Source organism: Diadema antillarum, unplaced genomic scaffold (genome assembly GCF_040938485.1).
Source record: "Diadema antillarum isolate AM-2024a unplaced genomic scaffold, OU_Dant_1.0 scf00000115, whole genome shotgun sequence".
NCBI lineage: Eukaryota > Metazoa > Echinodermata > Echinoidea > Diadematoida > Diadematidae > Diadema > Diadema antillarum.
In genome coordinates, this window is record NW_027271004.1 from 671,449 (window position 1) to 691,131 (window position 19,683).

At 37.6% G+C, this 19,683-nt stretch overlaps 1 protein-coding gene across 2 annotated transcripts in view; it reads right to left on the reverse strand.

Moving 5' to 3' along the window:
- The window catches only part of LOC139719797 (methylmalonyl-CoA epimerase, mitochondrial-like), a 47,960-nt gene extending 28,421 nt beyond the window's left edge, over positions 1 to 19,539 (reverse strand). For both annotated transcript variants that reach the window (XM_071631183.1, XM_071631182.1), the window contains exons 1-4: positions 19,467 to 19,539; positions 16,054 to 16,156; positions 12,148 to 12,203; positions 9,131 to 9,277 (exon numbers count right to left, since the gene is read on the reverse strand). In XM_071631183.1, coding sequence (XP_071487284.1) covers positions 9,131 to 9,277; positions 12,148 to 12,203; positions 16,054 to 16,156; positions 19,467 to 19,526 — 366 coding nt within the window. In that variant the 5' untranslated portion in view covers positions 19,527 to 19,539. The remainder of the gene's footprint in view (positions 1 to 9,130; positions 9,278 to 12,147; positions 12,204 to 16,053; positions 16,157 to 19,466) is intronic.
- Positions 19,540 to 19,683: the final 144 nt, after the last annotated feature.

Here is a 19,683-nt window from a genome sequence, read left to right on the forward strand (position 1 = left end):
TCATACAGTACTTTCCAGAAAAATACTTTTACCTTGAATCAAATTAGCAGATTATTCATGATTCATACACATATCTACTGGTATCTAGTGATGTGTGTACGTGAGTGTATCTTGAAATGTAAATGTACATACCTACACACAAATGGTGCTACAAGTAATAGTGTAATTAATAAAACAAGAGAATGAAATAAAGGACAGAATATGAGTGTAATCATAAAAGTGGCATATGAATGCAGGTACTCATATACTTGTAATTCTACATCAAGGAATTGTATTTGACATAAATCTTACTACGCTCACACCTACATCAACATGTCTGACAAGTACCAGTAGCACCCTAGTTGCATCCCACACAGTCTCAAAATAAACGTGAAAGTTGCCGGGTAATTTTTGGAAATCATGCCAAACTTTATTGAAACATTCCACAACTTTCTTATCCTATGTCCAATTTTTAAGAAACACTCTGTTTTGTCTAATTTTAGTCTAATAACTTATAAGTAAATTTGTACATTGCTTGGATTGGCCCTTTACAAAACAACATTAGCAGTAACACAGAGGAGAAAATACAGAGATTATGTAGGCCTATAGTTGTCTATATCAATGTGTTGTCTAGACAACACATTAAGGAATAAAACTGGTGAAAAAAACATTACAACTCTCTGTTTCATCAACATGATATTCTAATGTCATACAAGCACTTACACTTCCAGATTTACATAAGTCACTGCTGCCATATTGAATAATTATCACTGCACACTTAGACATACACATAACACACAAAATAACATCTTTTCTCTTTAGAGGGAATGTTTAAATGTCAACTAAAGTTTTCAAAAGAAATGAGTTGAACTGATATAACTCATCACTGCTATTAAAATGGATCTTCTTCACTTGATTCTGTAGTAGTGGAGGTTTCAGTTTCATGCAAATGCTTCACCATAAAACCAACAAGGAATCTTTCAGTCTGGGCAGTGTTTTGAAATATCATATCTATTGGGCAGTTTAGCTAGTACTACAATGTAAATACATGCTTCGCCTCTGTATGCATCCCGCAGCAGAGCCTTCCCAATATGTGCTGTATTAACGACGGCATTTTCCCCGAACAGACCACTGCACTCATTTAGCGTCCAATATCGGAGCATATTTTTGCATCATCTCCAGCGCGCATGCGCAGAAGTAATCAACTTGTCAGGATGGCCGCTTCTCAGCTGTCGCGATGACGCTGCCCGATTCCGTGGGAAATCCCGCGGAGTTGCTCGTAGAATGTGCAGACCCAGCGCATGACTTTCAACTTGCCACCTTGTGCACATTATACCATACTCATGTTGTATTGTAAACAATGGGGCAGCCCCGGGTGGCAGTGTGCACTGCTGAACAATGCCAAAAATAGATGAAATTCTGGCAAAGAGGGCATGGAATCATTCAATCCAAATGCAACAATGATCACATTGGATAGCCCCATTTCATGGGATACCAAGAAACATGCCTTTGTTAGTGAGCAAAATATTTCTTGGCATGTCATTCAGTGCTACCAGAAATATGATATGAATATATATATAGAACGTACGACCCAGAGACAGCATTAAAGAACTGTGTCACTTTGCTTTGCACATTGTATACATTGAGCTTGAGACTGGCTTCAGTTTTACATTGCCATGAGGTAAGCTGGGTGACAAAAGAAGCAACCACGGAACCACCAGCCTTTCAAGAATGCCCTCCTTAGGACTACTGTACAATGAAGATATGATGCCTCGCCTCAGGGCACTGCCACTGCTGCCAAAAGACTTGAACCTAGGACCTACAGATTGAGAACCCACAATCTTAACCACAACACCTCCTACTGCAGGAATGAAGAGTATTTTGTAATAGCAAGCAGGACTACACTGTTACATGAACAGAGACTTGGTCTGCAAATAAGTGAACAGGATGGGAAAAACTGCCAAAATTGAAAGAAAAATGTAGTCTTGGGGACAGGAGAGGTAACCAAACAGTATGACATGCATTAACCCATTGTCTGTTGTGCACTAAAGCCTAAGAAATACCAAGTTAATCTATTAGATGCAAGATGTGTAAGTAGTGTGCAGTAGCACATCTAGTTTCAGCTTCTTCCTTTTTTTTCCTCTTTTTTTCTCTTTTTTTTTTTTGGGGGGGGGGGGGGGGCTTTGATCTTTCCAATAGACACTCTCAAGTCAGTTGGAGTACTTGCTATCAACTTGCATGCCAATGATAATTTTGCATTAAATGGGTATTTATTCAAATCAAGTGCCCACTTTATTTCGTTGATGTCTCGTCCAAACTCATAACCTTCACATCCAGAGCCTCTTACTGCTTTCAGTTTCATTAGTGAAAAAGGTTTGGGATAAATCAACAACATCGAGGGGTACTATAAAATACTACTACAAAGTTGTTCAGTCAGTCAACACGCCTCTATAGGGATGTGGCAAACATGTGAAGGGGCTGATAAATCTTAAATTCATGGTATCCTTAGTAAACAAATAGTGGTGATTACAATAATACAGGCCTCCATCCTTGCCCAGAATGATAAAACTCTGGCCCTGCCTAAAATCCTCCTATTGAATCTCACTGAAAGGTAAGGAAGTTTAAGCTAGATCACATGCCCTATCGTGCATGCTTGTCCATACAAAGCAACAGACACAAGCACTTTGGTGTACCGTTCATGCATTGGTGCCAAATGCCGCACTTGGCAAAGGCAGCACAAATAAAAGACACCTTTTACTCTGGCCAGAAGTCATTTTGTTTGACTCTTGATAGATCAAAATCCCATTTTTTTTCTTTTTTCATCATAGATCATCAGGACGTATATTCAAAAGGGTGCACCCGCCTCACTAAAGAGAAGTGGAAAAATATGGTTGCAAGGTTTTTTTTTTTCTCTCCCCTGAATTTTTGAAACATGGTGATCAATCACCATTATCTACACAGGAAGGAGAAAAGAGAAGGAATGCACTGACATAGAATAGCCTGTGTGGGACTGAAAAAAAGACAATAGTGCAGACATGAACAAACAATGAGTAGAATCGCTGGTGCTACCTGCATTTATAAGCATGCTTGACACGAGAGGGCATATATCATGGGATATGATACACACCTGATAAGTCAGTATGGAAACAGCGTTAACAGCACCAAAATGGACAGGGAGGGGAAGAGATGAAAAGGCTCCGATATATTGAGCAGAGAGAAATTATACGCAGTGCAAGTGTAAGAATCAATTAAGATTTTAAATGTTTCCTTTGTCCTCATAAAGCAAGTCTCTGGTGAGCAAAGACTATAACTTTTATTTCCTTTTTTTTTTTGAATGACAGCCTCAGATTTTTCATTGTAACATCCATCTGCGACTTTTGCCAATTGATTCGCTGAAGACCATACGGTCTAAGAATGACGCATCTCTCTTGATCCTTTCCCCTCAGTCTCAACTAGAGAGCAGAACGCAGAAACAAAGTCGTCCCTCGATGCATCAGTGACTTTGCATCCGCACCCCTCTCTGGCGCGAGAATAATGGCGCAGCATCATTTCTGCCGGAACAGAAAAAAAAAATCCTACTCATGTCGGGATGATCGAAATGCATACATATACTTTGTGCTGCGTCAAATACTTCACGACTGACAGGCCGGTGGCATCCCTGATCTGGAATCGAGCCAGCCAGGCATGCACGTTCGTTCGGGCTTTTCTTCACCCCTCAACCACTTTGTTCTGCCTGTGAATACATTTGTCATTTCTCATACTGCTAACCACACATGACTAGGACAAGCTACATGACCGGAATGCACACAAACCCAGCACCGAATACATACCACAAACTACAGAGACAAATGCTATTGCAAGTGTTCACACTCGTACATGCAATGCACAGCGGTAGGGTGGCACCCATAATGTTGTATTCGTGTGGGTTTTATTACACACAGATAGTCCTCCTACACCTGGATGTACACAGAGCTACAAACACAATCTACCTCTGGCGGGGGAGTCCATGATTCAGTAAATTAATTAGCATGGATGTTTTTCATATTTGTGCAATTAAGGGGCCCTGTGCCGAAGCTTGGGTGGAAATCTATTCCCGCGCGCAGAATGGCAGTATTAGTCGCCATCCGGCCGCACAATATGAATGGCAAGCAGCGAGGAGAAAAATTGGAAATTGCATTGCGGAAAAGTACAGTGACCGAGTTCAGCGGGGCATGCGGGCAGAGTCCTAGCTGGCCATGCCCCACCACTAGGGGGTAGCAGACAACTTGTGGCTGCACCAAACTAACATTGACAATCAAGTGCCATGTGCTTCACATGTGACTCATTATAGCTCTTTCGGTAGAAGACATGAGGGGGAAAAAATGTACATGTCGACTAGTTAACGCTATCATCTTTCACCCTGTATTCTAAGTCCTTTCAATTATGTTGTTCCGTGGCAGGGATTTCACTTCTGTGGCACTTTCAAATCCCTAAAACTGCCATGCATGTTCCAAACATTTCTTTTTGTTTTCACTGTTCTGTGTCACATTCAAGCACAAAAATTGTGCAGACAGAATATTTCAGTGATAAATGAGTAATACTTGAGTGCTATGAATCATGTATGAGTGATTCATTCAACATGCCATGGCAAAATGAAACTGGGTTTGTTTTTTGTTTTTTACAACACAAGCACATCTAGTAATCTTAATAAATTGCTTTTTCAGGACTGCACAGCAACAGCCCGCATCTAGATGAAAAATCAGCGGCTTTAAGTGTGTAGTGCTGCGCTGTTATTACCATGCTACTTTCACCGCAACACATTTCTTTGAAGCAAGTCCATCCCATTTTAACGAGATGGCCTTTTGCGTCATAAGCTTAAACTTTGCAGGTAAGCGTAGCGTCTGCTGAAATGAAATAAAACAACGAAAGGACATGACTACGCTGCTTGACAGTCTCAGTGCTGCAATAATTGCAGGCACAATTTTAGCTTTAGCTAAATATATTACATTTGGCTTACTTTTAGGTACTGCACAGCAGAGTCAAAACGAACCGTATGTTGGCATCCAGAGTGTCTCTGATTTTGTTTTGTCTCTCTGTTTGAACATGGTGACATAACATGAAGTAATATCGATCACGTACATTGGCTTTCTTCTCTGTGTTCTGGACCCTTTTTAAGACCACATTGCACTAAATTTATCATGCTATCTCTCTCTAAATTAGTCAACACCTTACAAAGGCCCCCAAAGCACCTCCCTAAGCACAAAAATAATGGCATGCAAATTTCACGTAAAGGTCATCAATTACAAAGATGGAAGGTCAAAGTAGAGAGTGCACCTTTAACCTTGAAAACACCAAGGTCACGATGTGATTTGACCTTGGGCCTTTAAAGCAACCCCATTATCTTCCAATTTGGATGTAAAACATCTTTCACGAGGCTGCTGACACACATTTCATCCCAAACCTATCGATGAAAGGTTTATACTCATTATACAGCGACCTGTAACAATCACTCATGTAATACTGGCTCAGTGTGATATAGCTCTTACAAAATAAGCCATCTAATCTCTGAGGGTCCATACTTTTTTCTTTATTTGTTTTTTTCAATGCTGGTTCAAACATGAATACCCATGCAAGAGCAAAATGCAGGTATGCGTTATTGATAACAGTCATGACATAGACATAGACCACGGAAGCAACAAAGAGCACTGGCCACGCACACCGTTCCCAGAGTTGACATACTTATGAATTCTGGCATAGGTTTGACCAGTCTTTCTGGCATAGGTTTGACCAGTTTAGCATCTGAGATATCAAGTTTATGTTATATTTTTAGGACAAGTATTACTATCTTGTCTATCTATAAATTTTCTTACCATACAACATTATACTTAATAGTAGAGTAACATGCAGGGGTCGCACTTAACTTTTTTTTTTAACTAGCCAAACGGACTACTTAGAATCAATTTTGACACTGAAGCAATATTTTGGCTAGCCAGACGGACTAGTAACTTCAGAATTTTATGATTTTTAGCTGGTCCGACATGATTTTTGGGTGGCCAATGGCCAGCGGACCATCGCCAATTTCGAACCCTGAACATGTCTAGTCATTTGCAACTCACCAGCATTTTTTTGCCTTCTTTCTTATCTTTTCTTCTGCATGATAACTTTCTCTAATACATCTATTCTTTTTACAGAAAATTTAAACATGTACTCTTGGTTAACACAAGCCTTGGAAATCATGGCTACAGCATCATGCCCGATTTTGTGCACTTGCCACTTTAATTCTGTGATTTATTGCCTCTTTTCTATTGCTATGTGTTTACCTCCTATTTTGTGTCTCTTAACATTTTCATTTGCACTGGTATCATTGATTATTACTCATCCAACTTCGAAGATTGCAGTGTGTACATTTTAATGTTTACAGAATTTTCTTGGCTCCAAGTAAAATTCACTCCAACTTTACAGCCTTCTTTCTATGTTCATCTGGTTTGGCACATAACGGATCACCATGAAAGAGAGAGAGAGAGAGAAAAAAAAAAAAAAACATCAACCACCTGCTTGGGTGATGTTTATTGTGTGTTCATTTTTTATTCAGTGTCGTTTTAGACAAACCCCACATCTTGATAAAAAACAAAACTGTATTCTGGTGTTGTCATTAGAATGATCATGCTGTTGTTGTTTTTTTGCATCAATATGCCACCTAGTTTAGCAATGAGACACATAAATATTTCTGAAATATTGTTGCCAGTGTCTACAGACCCCTTTCCTACTAATTTCCTTTTGGTGTACGGTGCACTGCCAGCCACCTTCAGTCTTTTATGCGAACATCAAAAAGGTGTAATTCTTCCATGTAATGGGGACATTTCAATTTACAAATTTAAAACCTTGACAAACAATCTAATCTTACTAATAGCTTACTTCTGTTTCCCCACCCACCAACAATTGACAGCAAAGGGCGCTATGTGTAAAGTCCCAATAATAGAAAATTTTAAGTGTGTTTGTGAAGTAAAACGCAATTCCTTGACACAGGGTACAGGAAGTGAAAATGACACATGATCAGCAAGATGACAAGGGGACAGCTTGTGCCCCAGAAAGCCTTAAAAGTCACCTCTCTCAATCCCACAATGCATTGCAGTACAAAAAGCACAGCTCAAAGGACAGCAGCAAGCAGATTGGAATCTTCTATTCAATAATGCACGGGTGATTGGAGGGGGATTCAATGCAATACATTTTTCCCACACTATCGCAGCGTGACCTTGCGCATCGAAAAGTTACGGACACACAAAAGGTCAAACTTTCCATGGACGGCTGAGAGAAAGAGAGAGATCTAGAGAGAGAGAAAAAAAGGGAGAGTGATCGAACTCTTGGCAGCACGCCCGGTGACTTCACAAGCACTCACCGTGCGGCATGCAAAATTTAGATCCGCATCAAGGTCTCTGGGTGATGCGGGGGGTGACGAAGATGTCTCATCATACTTATCTGGAGACGGGAGCGCTCCTCGTAAGCCAACCGCACTCCGGAAACCATGGCGATGATTTCGTATCACGATTCCCCCTTTTGTGTGGGGGCCTGCAGATGTTCGGTCCCGTTCAATTCTGCTCATGTTGTGTGTGACCTGTCCTTGTGCTTTGCACTAGAACAGACTGCCGCCAGAGCATCTAATCAATGCTTCATAAGTCATCAAAGACACATGCCAATGCAACACCGAGCCCACCACAGCACAACATGTCAGCAAAGGATTAGAAAAGAGAAATGCCTCATAATGAAGTCTTTGATCACTTAAGAGGTACAGGTATGAAGAGTTGAAAGATTTTTTTTCCCCCATGGCATTATCATTTATTGAGGCCTTACAGAACAAAACAGAGCACCAATAATTGCACCATACAAAGAGGAGAGTGATATGAATCAATGCAGTTTGATGCATACATTGTTACTTGAACAAGAGACCAGGGATGCACCTTCCACACATCCATCCAGACTATTACCAGAGAAGCACATAACAAACTTGGGGAGCTTTGGGGATCTCTAGGAGGGCATGGCATCCATATGTGTCTTCTATCATGCTGGCAATAACACCTGCCACGTTTGTAGAAAATTTGACCATGTGTTTTCAATGTAAAAAAAAAAGGCCACCAATTTGGTGTTGGCTCTAAGGCCTGGGGCCAATTCTTGGAACTGCCTAAAACAAACTTTAATACATTTGCTAATGGACATTGTATTTACTGGCTACACATAAGACAATTTTGTAAAGATTCTCTAATTTAGGCGGTACTTGGCCCCTGGTTCCCCCCAAATGGGGAAATAGAGCTCAGGGAATAGAGCTCATCTTGACAAATATATGTTCTATCATCCTTGCAAAAATTCTTGGCAAGTTTGGCAAAAATGTGACCATGCATTTTCAAGAAGATTAGAAAAATGTGATAATTGTCCCCCGCCTCCCCTAAAGGGGGCATGCATGGAACAAACTTGAAACAGCAGTCACCAGTGTACTAACTCATAGCACTAACTAAGCTCTATCCCTTTTGTGTGTGTTTTTTTGCTTTGTTTTGTTTTTTGTTCTTGTTTTTTGGGTTGTTTTGTTTTGTTTGTTTGTTTGTTTGTTTGTTTGTTTTTTTTTTTGGGGGGGGGGGTGAGGGCATAGGGCTCATTTGAACAAATTAAGATCCCATCATCCAAGGTCGCCCTCTGGAGGTCTAGGGGCAACTGCCACTGAAAATGCATTTATGCGCCTTCTGAGCAGACCTATGGGCAGATGGCAGGTATTAAAGGGATGGTATTGTATTGGTGGAGATGAGGTTTGGGCTTTTAACTTTTTGCAAGATATCAAGAAACCATCTATGAAACAATACAGAGCACACCAATCTGAGAGGATTTCAAAGTTTATTAGATGAAAATCAGTTTTGGAATAGCTGAGAAATCCAAAAACGAAGTAAAACAAAGTGATCCTAATAAAAGGTGTGTCCCACTTTTTATTAGGATTGCTCTGTTTTGGATACCTCTGCCATTTCAAAACCAATATTCAGTAAATAAATGTTGAATCCCTCTTGGAATTACATGCTCTTTCATATTTCATACGAGGTTTCTCATTATCTCATCAAAAAATGTTAGAAACCTGAAAATAAGTCAAAACAAAATCTATATGATCCCTTTAAATAATTTCATCAGAAAGCTTTACCTCAAGGCATATGTGATGCATTCCTCCTTCTGGTTTACTCTTGAGGAAGCCTTCTATGGGACTCTTCTCCCCAAGTGGGTGAAGCAGCTCCAGCTTGGTGTTGCCGAGGTCAATGAAAACGGTGTAGACACCATGCTCCGGAAGAGGCTGATGAAGTAAGGATAATGATAATGATGATGATCAATTTGATGATAATGATAGCAATAGTAATGATAAAGTAATGTAGCAATTGTAATGATAGAAATACTGCTGCTATTACCACTTCTACATTTACTACTACTACTACTACTACTACTACTACTACTACTACTACTACTACTACTATTACTACTACTACTACTACTACTACTACTACTACTACTACTACTACTACTACTACTACTTAACTACCTGGCACCATTACTGCTACATGCTATTACTACTACTCTACTACTTCTACATAGTACAAGTAATACAACTAATACAACTACTATGACTACTGATTTTATTTATTGCCATAACAGTAATACAGTGCACTCCCATGACAATGAATATAGTTATAATGAAACTCTCATTACACTAAAGTAAAAATTCAGGTAACAAAATTTTATCTATGTCTTTATATACTTTACTGTTTGGCTACAACAAATTTTGATATAACAAAAGAAAACTGCCGGTCCCGGGGACTTTATTGTAATGGGAATCGCCTGTTATAATGATAATCCTGACAGTTTAGTGATCACATACAATGTACCAGGCAACATAAGTTTCAGTACAGTACAGGGAATTTCCATCCCAGGGACAAACCAGATTTCTCTCAAGATCCTATCAAAGATGATGTGTACATGATCACATATAGGAAGCCAAGGTGATGCACATGATAGGGTTAGGCTTGCTTTCTAGAGCTCCTTGTGAGTTACTGGTCTGCCCTGGCAGGACTTTGCCCTATGGGTGAGCTCCTTAAACTGCTGGAGAACCGGGCAGTTAGTACGAGCAGTGGGTTACAGTAGGGTTTGTTTAACTCAGAGAGCATTCCATTCTGGCCTTTATGCATTCTTTCATGTACATCAAACTTTTTATGTGACATTCCCTCTGTTATGCCCCAGGTCCATGGATTGGACACAGCTCTACGGTTGGAGACAGGAGATCCAAAAAAAAAAAAAAAATTGAATAACAATAATGATGATGAAGATGAATATAAAAAAGCCAATAATAATAATAATAATAATAATAATAATAATAATAATAATAATAATAATAATAATAATCATAATAATAATAATAATAAATCAGATAACGACAATAATAATAATAATAACAATAATAATAATAATAATAATAATAATAATAATAAATCAGATAACAATAATAATAATAATAATAATGATAATATCATTATCATCATAATTATCATTATCATTATTATCATTATTGTTATTATTATCATTATTATTATCATAACTCAATTACTATTATTATCATCATCAACATCATCAGTACATAGATATGAAGAGAGGGAAACTGAAAGTTTAGTGAGGAAAGAAGCTTATACTAGAACAGCGAATGAATGACGTAGGTATGATGACATTACTGGTGTCACTTCAGAAGACTCACAGAGAAGATAATTTTCATGGAAAGAAGAAATCAAGTGACTCATATTTCGACTGATTTGGTCACATGACCAGGACAATCCTTTCAAAGAGTTACTCTCTTTTTTGTATCAGACGATTTACTGACAATGTATCTCCACTGCTGTTAATTTTCTGAACATTACTCCGACATTTGTGACTGATCTGTCGCAAATGTGTCACTGCTTTTTGAAAACAAAGCCACACACACACAAAAAGCTAAACAAAATGCTTCCCTAGTTGGGTACTCTACCCATTCATGAACATGAAAAGTTCAAGATGTCATTATTCACATCAGATTTACAAGGACACAAGGGAGATACTTCTCCAAATTTACAAGCACTGTCATCGCTCACTGCTAAGTGTGAGGTGTGTTGTGGCATTACTCATCAAACACATGCAATCCAATACAGGATGTGGCAACTGGCTGGGAGCCACAGGGCAAAGTAGCAACATTTGGGCCCCGCTCAGAGCTGGACTATCGGATATGTCTCGCTCACAGCAGAAGACAAGTTTAACTCAGTATTAACCTTAACTCTTGCTTGATGGACATGAAGTATTTTTTGCCACCCCCCAAAAAAACAAAACAAAACAAAACAAAATTACACCATTCCATTTCAGTGCACATACTCAAACATGATGCCATTTCAAAATTTTGACAATCATTGTAATAATGGAGATGATGTTGATGGTGATGTTACCAGTAATGAAAATGATGATATAATAATAACAATAGTGATAATAATAATAATAATAATAATAATAATAATAATAATAATAATAATAATAATAATAATAATAAAGATAATAATAATAATAATAATAATAATGATAATAACTATGATACTACTACTACTACTACTAATAATAATAATATCCTTAATGATAATAACTGATAATAACAGCAATAATAATAATCATCCTCAGTATCGTCGTCGTCATCACCATCATCATCATCCATCCTGTTTCTTTGCCTGACAAATATGTGAATTTCACTGCATATTTTGTATCGGCAAAAAATACGATGGAACTGATTGAATTCATGAAATCTGCAGTTTACAAAGATTTACAAAAATTTTGCTAATTTGAGAGAGAAACAGGAATGTCAACCTTCTAAAATGTGTTGCCAATATGAGAAGAATTTATGAATCTAGCAATTAAGAGGGAACTTATAACAATTTTGCAATGAAAAAAAAATAGTTATACATGGATATACAAAATGTTCAAATGAAAGAGAACCTTTTATTCTACAGCTCACGAAACACTGACAATGAATAATTCTGAACTATGATATGAAGATATAGCATCAAATTATAGAAATGTGATTTTCTGGGATGTGATGGGTTAAGGGGAGTACAAAGTAATGATTTTCATTCTTCCCCATGAGGGGCAAAAGAGACAAATACTAACCACAGTCTCGCTGACTTTGGCCCCAAGTATATCTCTGTACATACTGGCTGCTTTATCTGCGATAGGAAACGAGAGAGGAGAGGTGTTCAAGCATGTTACGACACAATCTGCTTTCACAAAACGCTCTGCCAGCATGTTCTACATGAAATGCAAGACAACAGACATGGTGATTTCTTCAGCAGTACAAAATGATTAAACATTAGTGGCTAAATGAACAAAACAAAAGTTTGTTTCTCTTGCCAACACGGCAGTCAGAAAGTTGCGGTTTAAAGCTGCCCTTTCAGCTCAATGTAAAGTCAGGAATACATAGTCAGTCACGTTTATTCTGTTTCCACTAACCTAGTATCCCGTGCTATCAAAGAAAAAAAAAAAACTAAGAGAAAGGGGACAGCTCAAATTTGGCAGCAGTTGATGTAAGAAAAAGATTTTGATTGCTTTTTGGTGGTTGTTTATATGCTGATTAACAAAGCTAAGTGTTCTTTATCACAGAATATGCTGTTCTACAATACTGAATACAGGCTTGCAGATTGTGTGTGACTTTACCAAAAAAAGAAAGGAAGAAAGGAGGAACTTGGCTGTGCAGTGATATTGACACAAATGCTCACAAATTTGGCAGAAATATGATGGACTGCAACCATACATGTTGCGCATGCTAGGGTACTGTACATATTTTGGCATAGATCTGTGCATCATCTGCCAATATGTATTTTCCCCAACATCTGACACTGTTAGTTGTGACAGTTGTCATGAAATTGTTATGAATACAAGATCCACATAAATCTATCATTACCTCATTTTCCATTCTTTGATTTAATTGGAGATTTGGCTAAATGAAATAAATGTGTTAATGCATATACTGTAAGACAAAGAATGTTTGTGTGCATTTAATTTTGCAAATTTTGCGAGAGCCAAGATTTGCACAATCAAAATGCATGCGAAAGTTCTTGTCTACACTATATGCAAGGCTGCACACTGGCACTGGTCCGACGGTCCCTGACCAGTAAAAATCACGGTCGGACCAGTAACTTTTTCAGATATTTACCCGTGAAAAATGGAAAAACTGGGTACCTACTGGACCGATGGACAGGTCGGACCAGTAGAAGAAATATCCATCGAATGTTAAAGGCAATTCGCGAAAATTTCATGCCATGAAAAAGGCTGTCGGCTCCAATTAGTCAAAATTTCATGCCGCAAAAATATTGTGTTTTACAGTCGTGTAAAACATCATAATGTTCAACACCTGTGCAGTGATTTAAAGCGTCACCCATATGACAAACTCCCCCTTCTTCCCTGATAGGTGACAGGCATATTAAGCAAAAAAAAAAACAAAACAAAACAAAACAAAACAACAACAACAACAACTTTGTTTTAAGGTCTGAAAATATGACTTGGTGCATTGTTAGCTCTGAATATCTCACATTGTGTGGACACTTAAGTTTCCATGAGACGTTAATCTCATACAGGAGGCTCCTTCATCTTGGAAAGTGCCTTCAGCATTCAAAGACTACATAAAAGAAAATAAATTCAGGGATAGCTGTAGTTTTCTGCTCCTAAAATGAGACAGTTTGAGCTAATATATCTGACACAGCCAACTTTAACATTTCAAGATGCCTTCTTCTGACAACAGATTTGCTGGAAAATGGAGAAAGCTCATACAAAATGAGGGCTAAAAACTTTGATAATTGCTCTTTAAGGCAAAACCATCAAAGTCATTGACAAACTAGAGAGGGGCCGTCAAAGGCGGCAGACCCACGCCTAAGTACAAAGTCGGGGTAAACATAATGTGCATTCGGTCATCTACCAGAATTCGGCCACTTAATTGCCAGTGTGCTTTATCACCAGCCAGTGAGTTCTACCAAAGATCGTACACTGAAGTGTACGATCTTTGGTTCTACAGTCACATCACACGCAAATCACATAATTACACATACGGTATTAACACTCATTCACGTACAGGAAAGTCCTTAAGTCTCCTCCAAAAATCCATCGAAAATCCCAAATTCCACCGTCAAAAGTGCAGAATCGGAACTTTTCCAAGCGCGCGCGAATTAAGTCCAGTTTTAAGAGTATTGTCTACGCGACGGGTCGCGGAAAAAGCGCTAAAAATCGAGAAATACGCCGTTTTCTTGCGGGATATTTTAATTATAGCAAGCCGAGAGTGTGATGATATCAAAGGTCGTATGAGTGTACGATCTTTGATGGTATCCACAAAAGCAAAAAAGAAAAACAAAATTTACGTACCCCCTAGGCAATTACCCCTATGATTAGTGTCTACGGGAATTATTCAATGCAAGGGTTGAATGCAAATGTCTACTGCACCAGTATTCGGCCACCAACGAGCGCCGCAACGTCCCCGGTGCAATTTTGCACCAACAGTGTAGAGCGCGATGCATTTTCAGCGGCCTTGCACACGCATTGACATTGAGCACGCATATCGTGCAGTGTGACTGCGACCGAGCAAAATGCTCCTCCAACGAAAAAAAACAATCAATGTTAATTTGAAAAATCATCAAATATCAAAGGTCGTATGAGTGTACGATCTTTGATGGTATCCACAAAAGCAAAAAAGAAAAACAAAATTTACGTACCCCCTAGGCAATTACCCCTATGATTAGTGTCTACGGGAATTATTCAATGCAAGGGTTGAATGCAAATGTCTACTGCACCAGTATTAGCCCACCAACGAGCGCCGCAACGTCCCCGGTGCAATTTTGCACCAACAGTGTAGAGCGCGATGCATTTTCAGCGGCCTTGCACACGCATTGACATTGAGCGCGCATATCGTGCAGTGTGACTGCGACCGAGCAAAATGCTCCTCCAACGAAAAAAACAATCAATGTTGATTTGAAAAATCATCAAAATACGGGCCAGTTTGTGATGACGGAGAACGAACTTTCATAAATCTAGAAGGACATAGTCCCTCAAATAGGCCTAAACGTAAATTTCGGAATTCTTACGAACATTTGAGCAGCGAAGTCGGATCGTTGGGGAGTTTATGTCTTCGTATGGTAGCGGAAAATCGCAAAGTGAGAAACGGGAAATTTTCGGAATGGTCACTATACCATGGGGTCAAAACTTCAAGGTCACACAGAATTTGCAAGGGTCAACCGATTATCACCAAAATCTAATCGATTCTTTCCTGTCATTATCCAAACATTCCCTGAACATTTCGTGCAAATCCGTTTACCCGTTCTCTTGTTATCTTGTACACAAACAAACAAACAAACAAACAAACAAACAAACATACAAACAAACAAACAAACAAACAAACAAACAAAAAAACAAACAAAAAAACAAACAAACAAACAAACAAACAAACAAACATACGGAACCCTTTACATAACCCCCTGCCGATTTTCATCGGCGTGGGTAATGAAAGAAAACACACCACTTTCATATCATGGAAACATTTGATTTCCCCTCTCTGGTGGAATACATTCCTTTCCATATTGTTCACCCCATAAAGGAACAATGTGTTGTAGAATGATATGTTAAATTTTCATTTTTCTAGCACAACAAGAAAGCACACTGACTATACCTCCTTTAGAAATCAGGGAGAATAATAGTACCCTCAACATATGCCACAAACAAGACAAGGGAATGTCTGCTTTTCATTAACTGATAAGAATCTTGAAAAATCCTCTTTGTTTCTAATTCTCCTACTGTGGCATCACAAATTTGTTGCAGTTTTCTTAGCCAGCGATGATGGCACACAAATTTCATCAAAACTTTAACAATTCATAACTTTTTAAGAGATTGATTTTCCTCAAACTTCACCACAAGTGTTTAACTAATTATTTCTGCATTCACTTAATCCACATGTAAATGAGGAAAAAGTTCCCCTTTGAGTGCCCGAGAAGGTCGTAGACATTGGTAGATACCGGACGAGAAACAAAAAAGCCTTACCTAGGTCTGGCACTGCAATGGCAACATGGTTGAGTTTGCCAAGACTCCACAGCTTGGATACTCCATCTGAACTCTGACTTCTTCTGACTTGTGTAAGGCTTGCCTGAAATGTCCAGCAACACAAAATGTGGTGATTTGTTAATTTTAATTCTTAAATGCAATTAAGAAAGAGCTGAGAAGGTTTCACAGTGTGTGGGGCTCCAAAGTTCTAATAAAAAATTTGAAGAATGTCACGCAAATTGTATACATTCTGGTCATAGCTCAATCAAGTCTAGCTCTCCTCATAAAAATCTGACTTCTTGCTGCAAAGTAATTTTGGATCACACATCTTCAGTCATCATGTTCCAAGAAAGAATGGATAACACTCACATCAGAATCTTTTCTCATTTTATGTACAAGAATGTTCAAATCACAAATATACTAGTTAGTCAGGAGGTGACAAAATTCACATCAGAACTGGGAATATCACTCTTCCATCACTCTCAATATTAGAACGAGAATTAGTTTCAACTTTTCTTTAATTTTCTTCATTTATGTAAGTCTGTTTGTCTTCCTTCTTTTCTTTAAGTATATTCCATCTTTCCTTTTTTCTTATTCTGTTCATTTGTTTATCTATTCTTTTCTTGTTCTGTTCTTTATGACAGGGAATAGTTTGTTCAAAGTTGCCCTGCTGATTATGTCAGGTTTTCATCAAATATAGATTTAAGCTGAAAGAAAGTAAGCCTAATCTTGTCAATCTCTTTTGTCCCTAATAAAAGAATCCTTTTTAGATTCAACTTACATCATCTGATGACAAGCATGCTATACACTATTTTGAGTAAATGCAGTACTCAATGCTAGCAGAATACATAAGTGAAGTTTCAGACAATCCATAGAAAAGTTATGAATTCTTAAAATTTTGGTGCGGTCATTGCTGGATGATTAGACTTTTTTAGTTTGTGATGTCACATATGTAATATGATATAAAGAATTTATAGAGAAAACTCTACAAACTTTCATTTCCTATCAATAGTACACATTCCCTTGACTTGTCACTGACATGTTAAGGGTTACATCATTCCCACTTTCTGAAAGCGGCATAAGTCAAGGGCTCTTTCACTATGCCAGAAAAGTGAACATATGTTGTATTTTCTTTATATCATTGTCCACACAAGGTATGTGTGAAAGTGACATCAAAAACTGTTGCAGTCTTCTCATTCAGATATGACACACCAAAACTTAACTTTTGAAAGGATTGTCAATTTTTTCTCAAACTTCACTTAAATGTGCTCTACCAATATTGCTGCATTCCTCAATTCAAATACAATACATATGGGTTTCACTATCCTTTAACAGTAAATTTTTCTTTAATAGTTTCATCCCACACACAATATTGCATCGTAGATGACATATGGCCTTATAAAACAGAAGGTTTTGGAAGATCTTTCAGTCCAAAATTAAGTGAAAGCTTACAGTATAGACAATTTTAGTTAAATGTCTAGAAAAAAAAATATGGCAAAAGATCTGGGAAAAGGGTATGATTTTGATGACAATGAAGCATTTCAAAGATTCATAGAAAAAATGGCTCATGCTATCTTGGAGAAAAATTGCAAATTTTAATTGATGCACCTCAAACATTATAAGAATAAGTATGATTGCAAATATGTAAAGGGGGTACTGTAAATACCTTTGAGGATAACTTACTGTGGTAACTACATATTCACCTGCAGTGCTCGCTTTCTCTGTTCATTTGTTAAATCATGTATTTGAACAAACAGGTTGGAGACATCCCATCACCAGCAATATAATGGTAAGATTCTTTAAAAACAAATTAATGATGATGATGATGATAATCAAAGAAGTGATATTGATTACAATATTAATAGTTATTGTAATGAGAATGAAAATGATAATAACAATACAATGATAATGTAATAATAAAAATAACAATAATAATAATAATAACATTAATACTACTAATAATAATAAACCCCATCAAAGTAGATTATGACACAGGTGTGAATGATTACTATAACGATGACACTCACAATAATGCTACCTTCAGAAAAGATAATCATTCTGTTTGTTATCTACAATTAACAATAAACAATATAAACATCTTACTATGTTTCAAGTGACCCAAAACTTAATTATGGTTTCACTCATGCAATTCATTTAAAAAATGATTGTTGGTTGATTTTAAATACAACAGGTAGAAAGTTTCTCTGATGAGCTTCTAGGAGGTAAATATATTTTACATTCACTTTCAAACAATTTGCCATTTAAACACTTAAATGAAAAAAAAAGTATCAAATCGATGTGATAACATCTGAATAATTGCACCAATCTTGTGCACAAAGTTACAAAAGAATCAGCAGTATGATGAAAACATTTAAAAATCTACTCACTTTTCCATTATTCAAGGATGTCTCCTCCCACTCCCCCACCCCCCCCCCCCCCATCATGTTTCAAGGTACTGAACAAGAACATGTGAAAGAAATGCAGAATAGACTCTGACAGGTATACTATAATGTAAGGTATGTCATGTGTATAACATATGTACATTTGGCATTTTGGGATCACCTTTGATTTAACTTACACTAACTACAGTATACACCACTCTTTATTCCTTCGGACACAGAAAATAGAATACTGAAAAGATGTAAAAAGGTACTCACATGGAACAGATAGATTTTGGTTTTTTTTAATCAAAGTAAGGAGAAAAGGCTTAATATTGGTGATATGAGAAACATAAAAAAAATAAAAAATAATGAAAACAATAATAATAATGATAATAATTATCCATAAACTAAAGAGGTGAATGACTGTTCCTTTCTTTTCTTTGTAGAAAGCAGAGGACATGACTGCCACATCACACATTCAGTAATCTTTTGGTTACTAGAAGTAGACCAATGTAATTTACGCTTGCACTGTTGCAGGGTAAAAAATTACAGTCGGGCATCAATCTCTAGATCTAGAAACACCTAGATCTAGACTATTTTATTTTAAAATTACTATTAAACTAATAAAGTTCAAATGTGTTTATTAAAATTTTGCTTGCCGCCGTTTGAGTTGCTCCTGATGTAGAGTCTAGAATTAGTCCTTTAAAGGCTTCACACTGACATCACATTAACTCAATCATACAATGGTAAATGTCTGACTTAGATAGAACCAGTTACCACACACAGGTAAAATTTAGGAACCCCTGGCCCTGCCCTAGCTAGACTTTGTCTTTGGTCAATGATATACAAATATTTACTGACACTAATATAAATATGCGGGACTACACAATCACTTACATCTACGTAATATACTCTAAATATTTTACCTCACTGTTTGACTACAAATTATAAGATTACTTGACGACAAGGACTCTTTATCTCCATAAGTAAATGCTTCCCATGCACTATTTGTACATTTACCGACATACTTACACCAACTCGATTGAATAATCGACAACTCCTGATTCCAAATCTACCCATGGAGGCTGCCATGTTGGAATATACAATGAAGTTGCCACCTGAATATGACTAGTCGCTGTCCTACTGCGGTAACTTCTTTCGCAATAAGAAAAGAAAACATCCTCTGTCCAGAACAACACGTACGTGTGATGGGCTCGCCTAGCAGGTGTATTTATTCCAATTCTCAAAC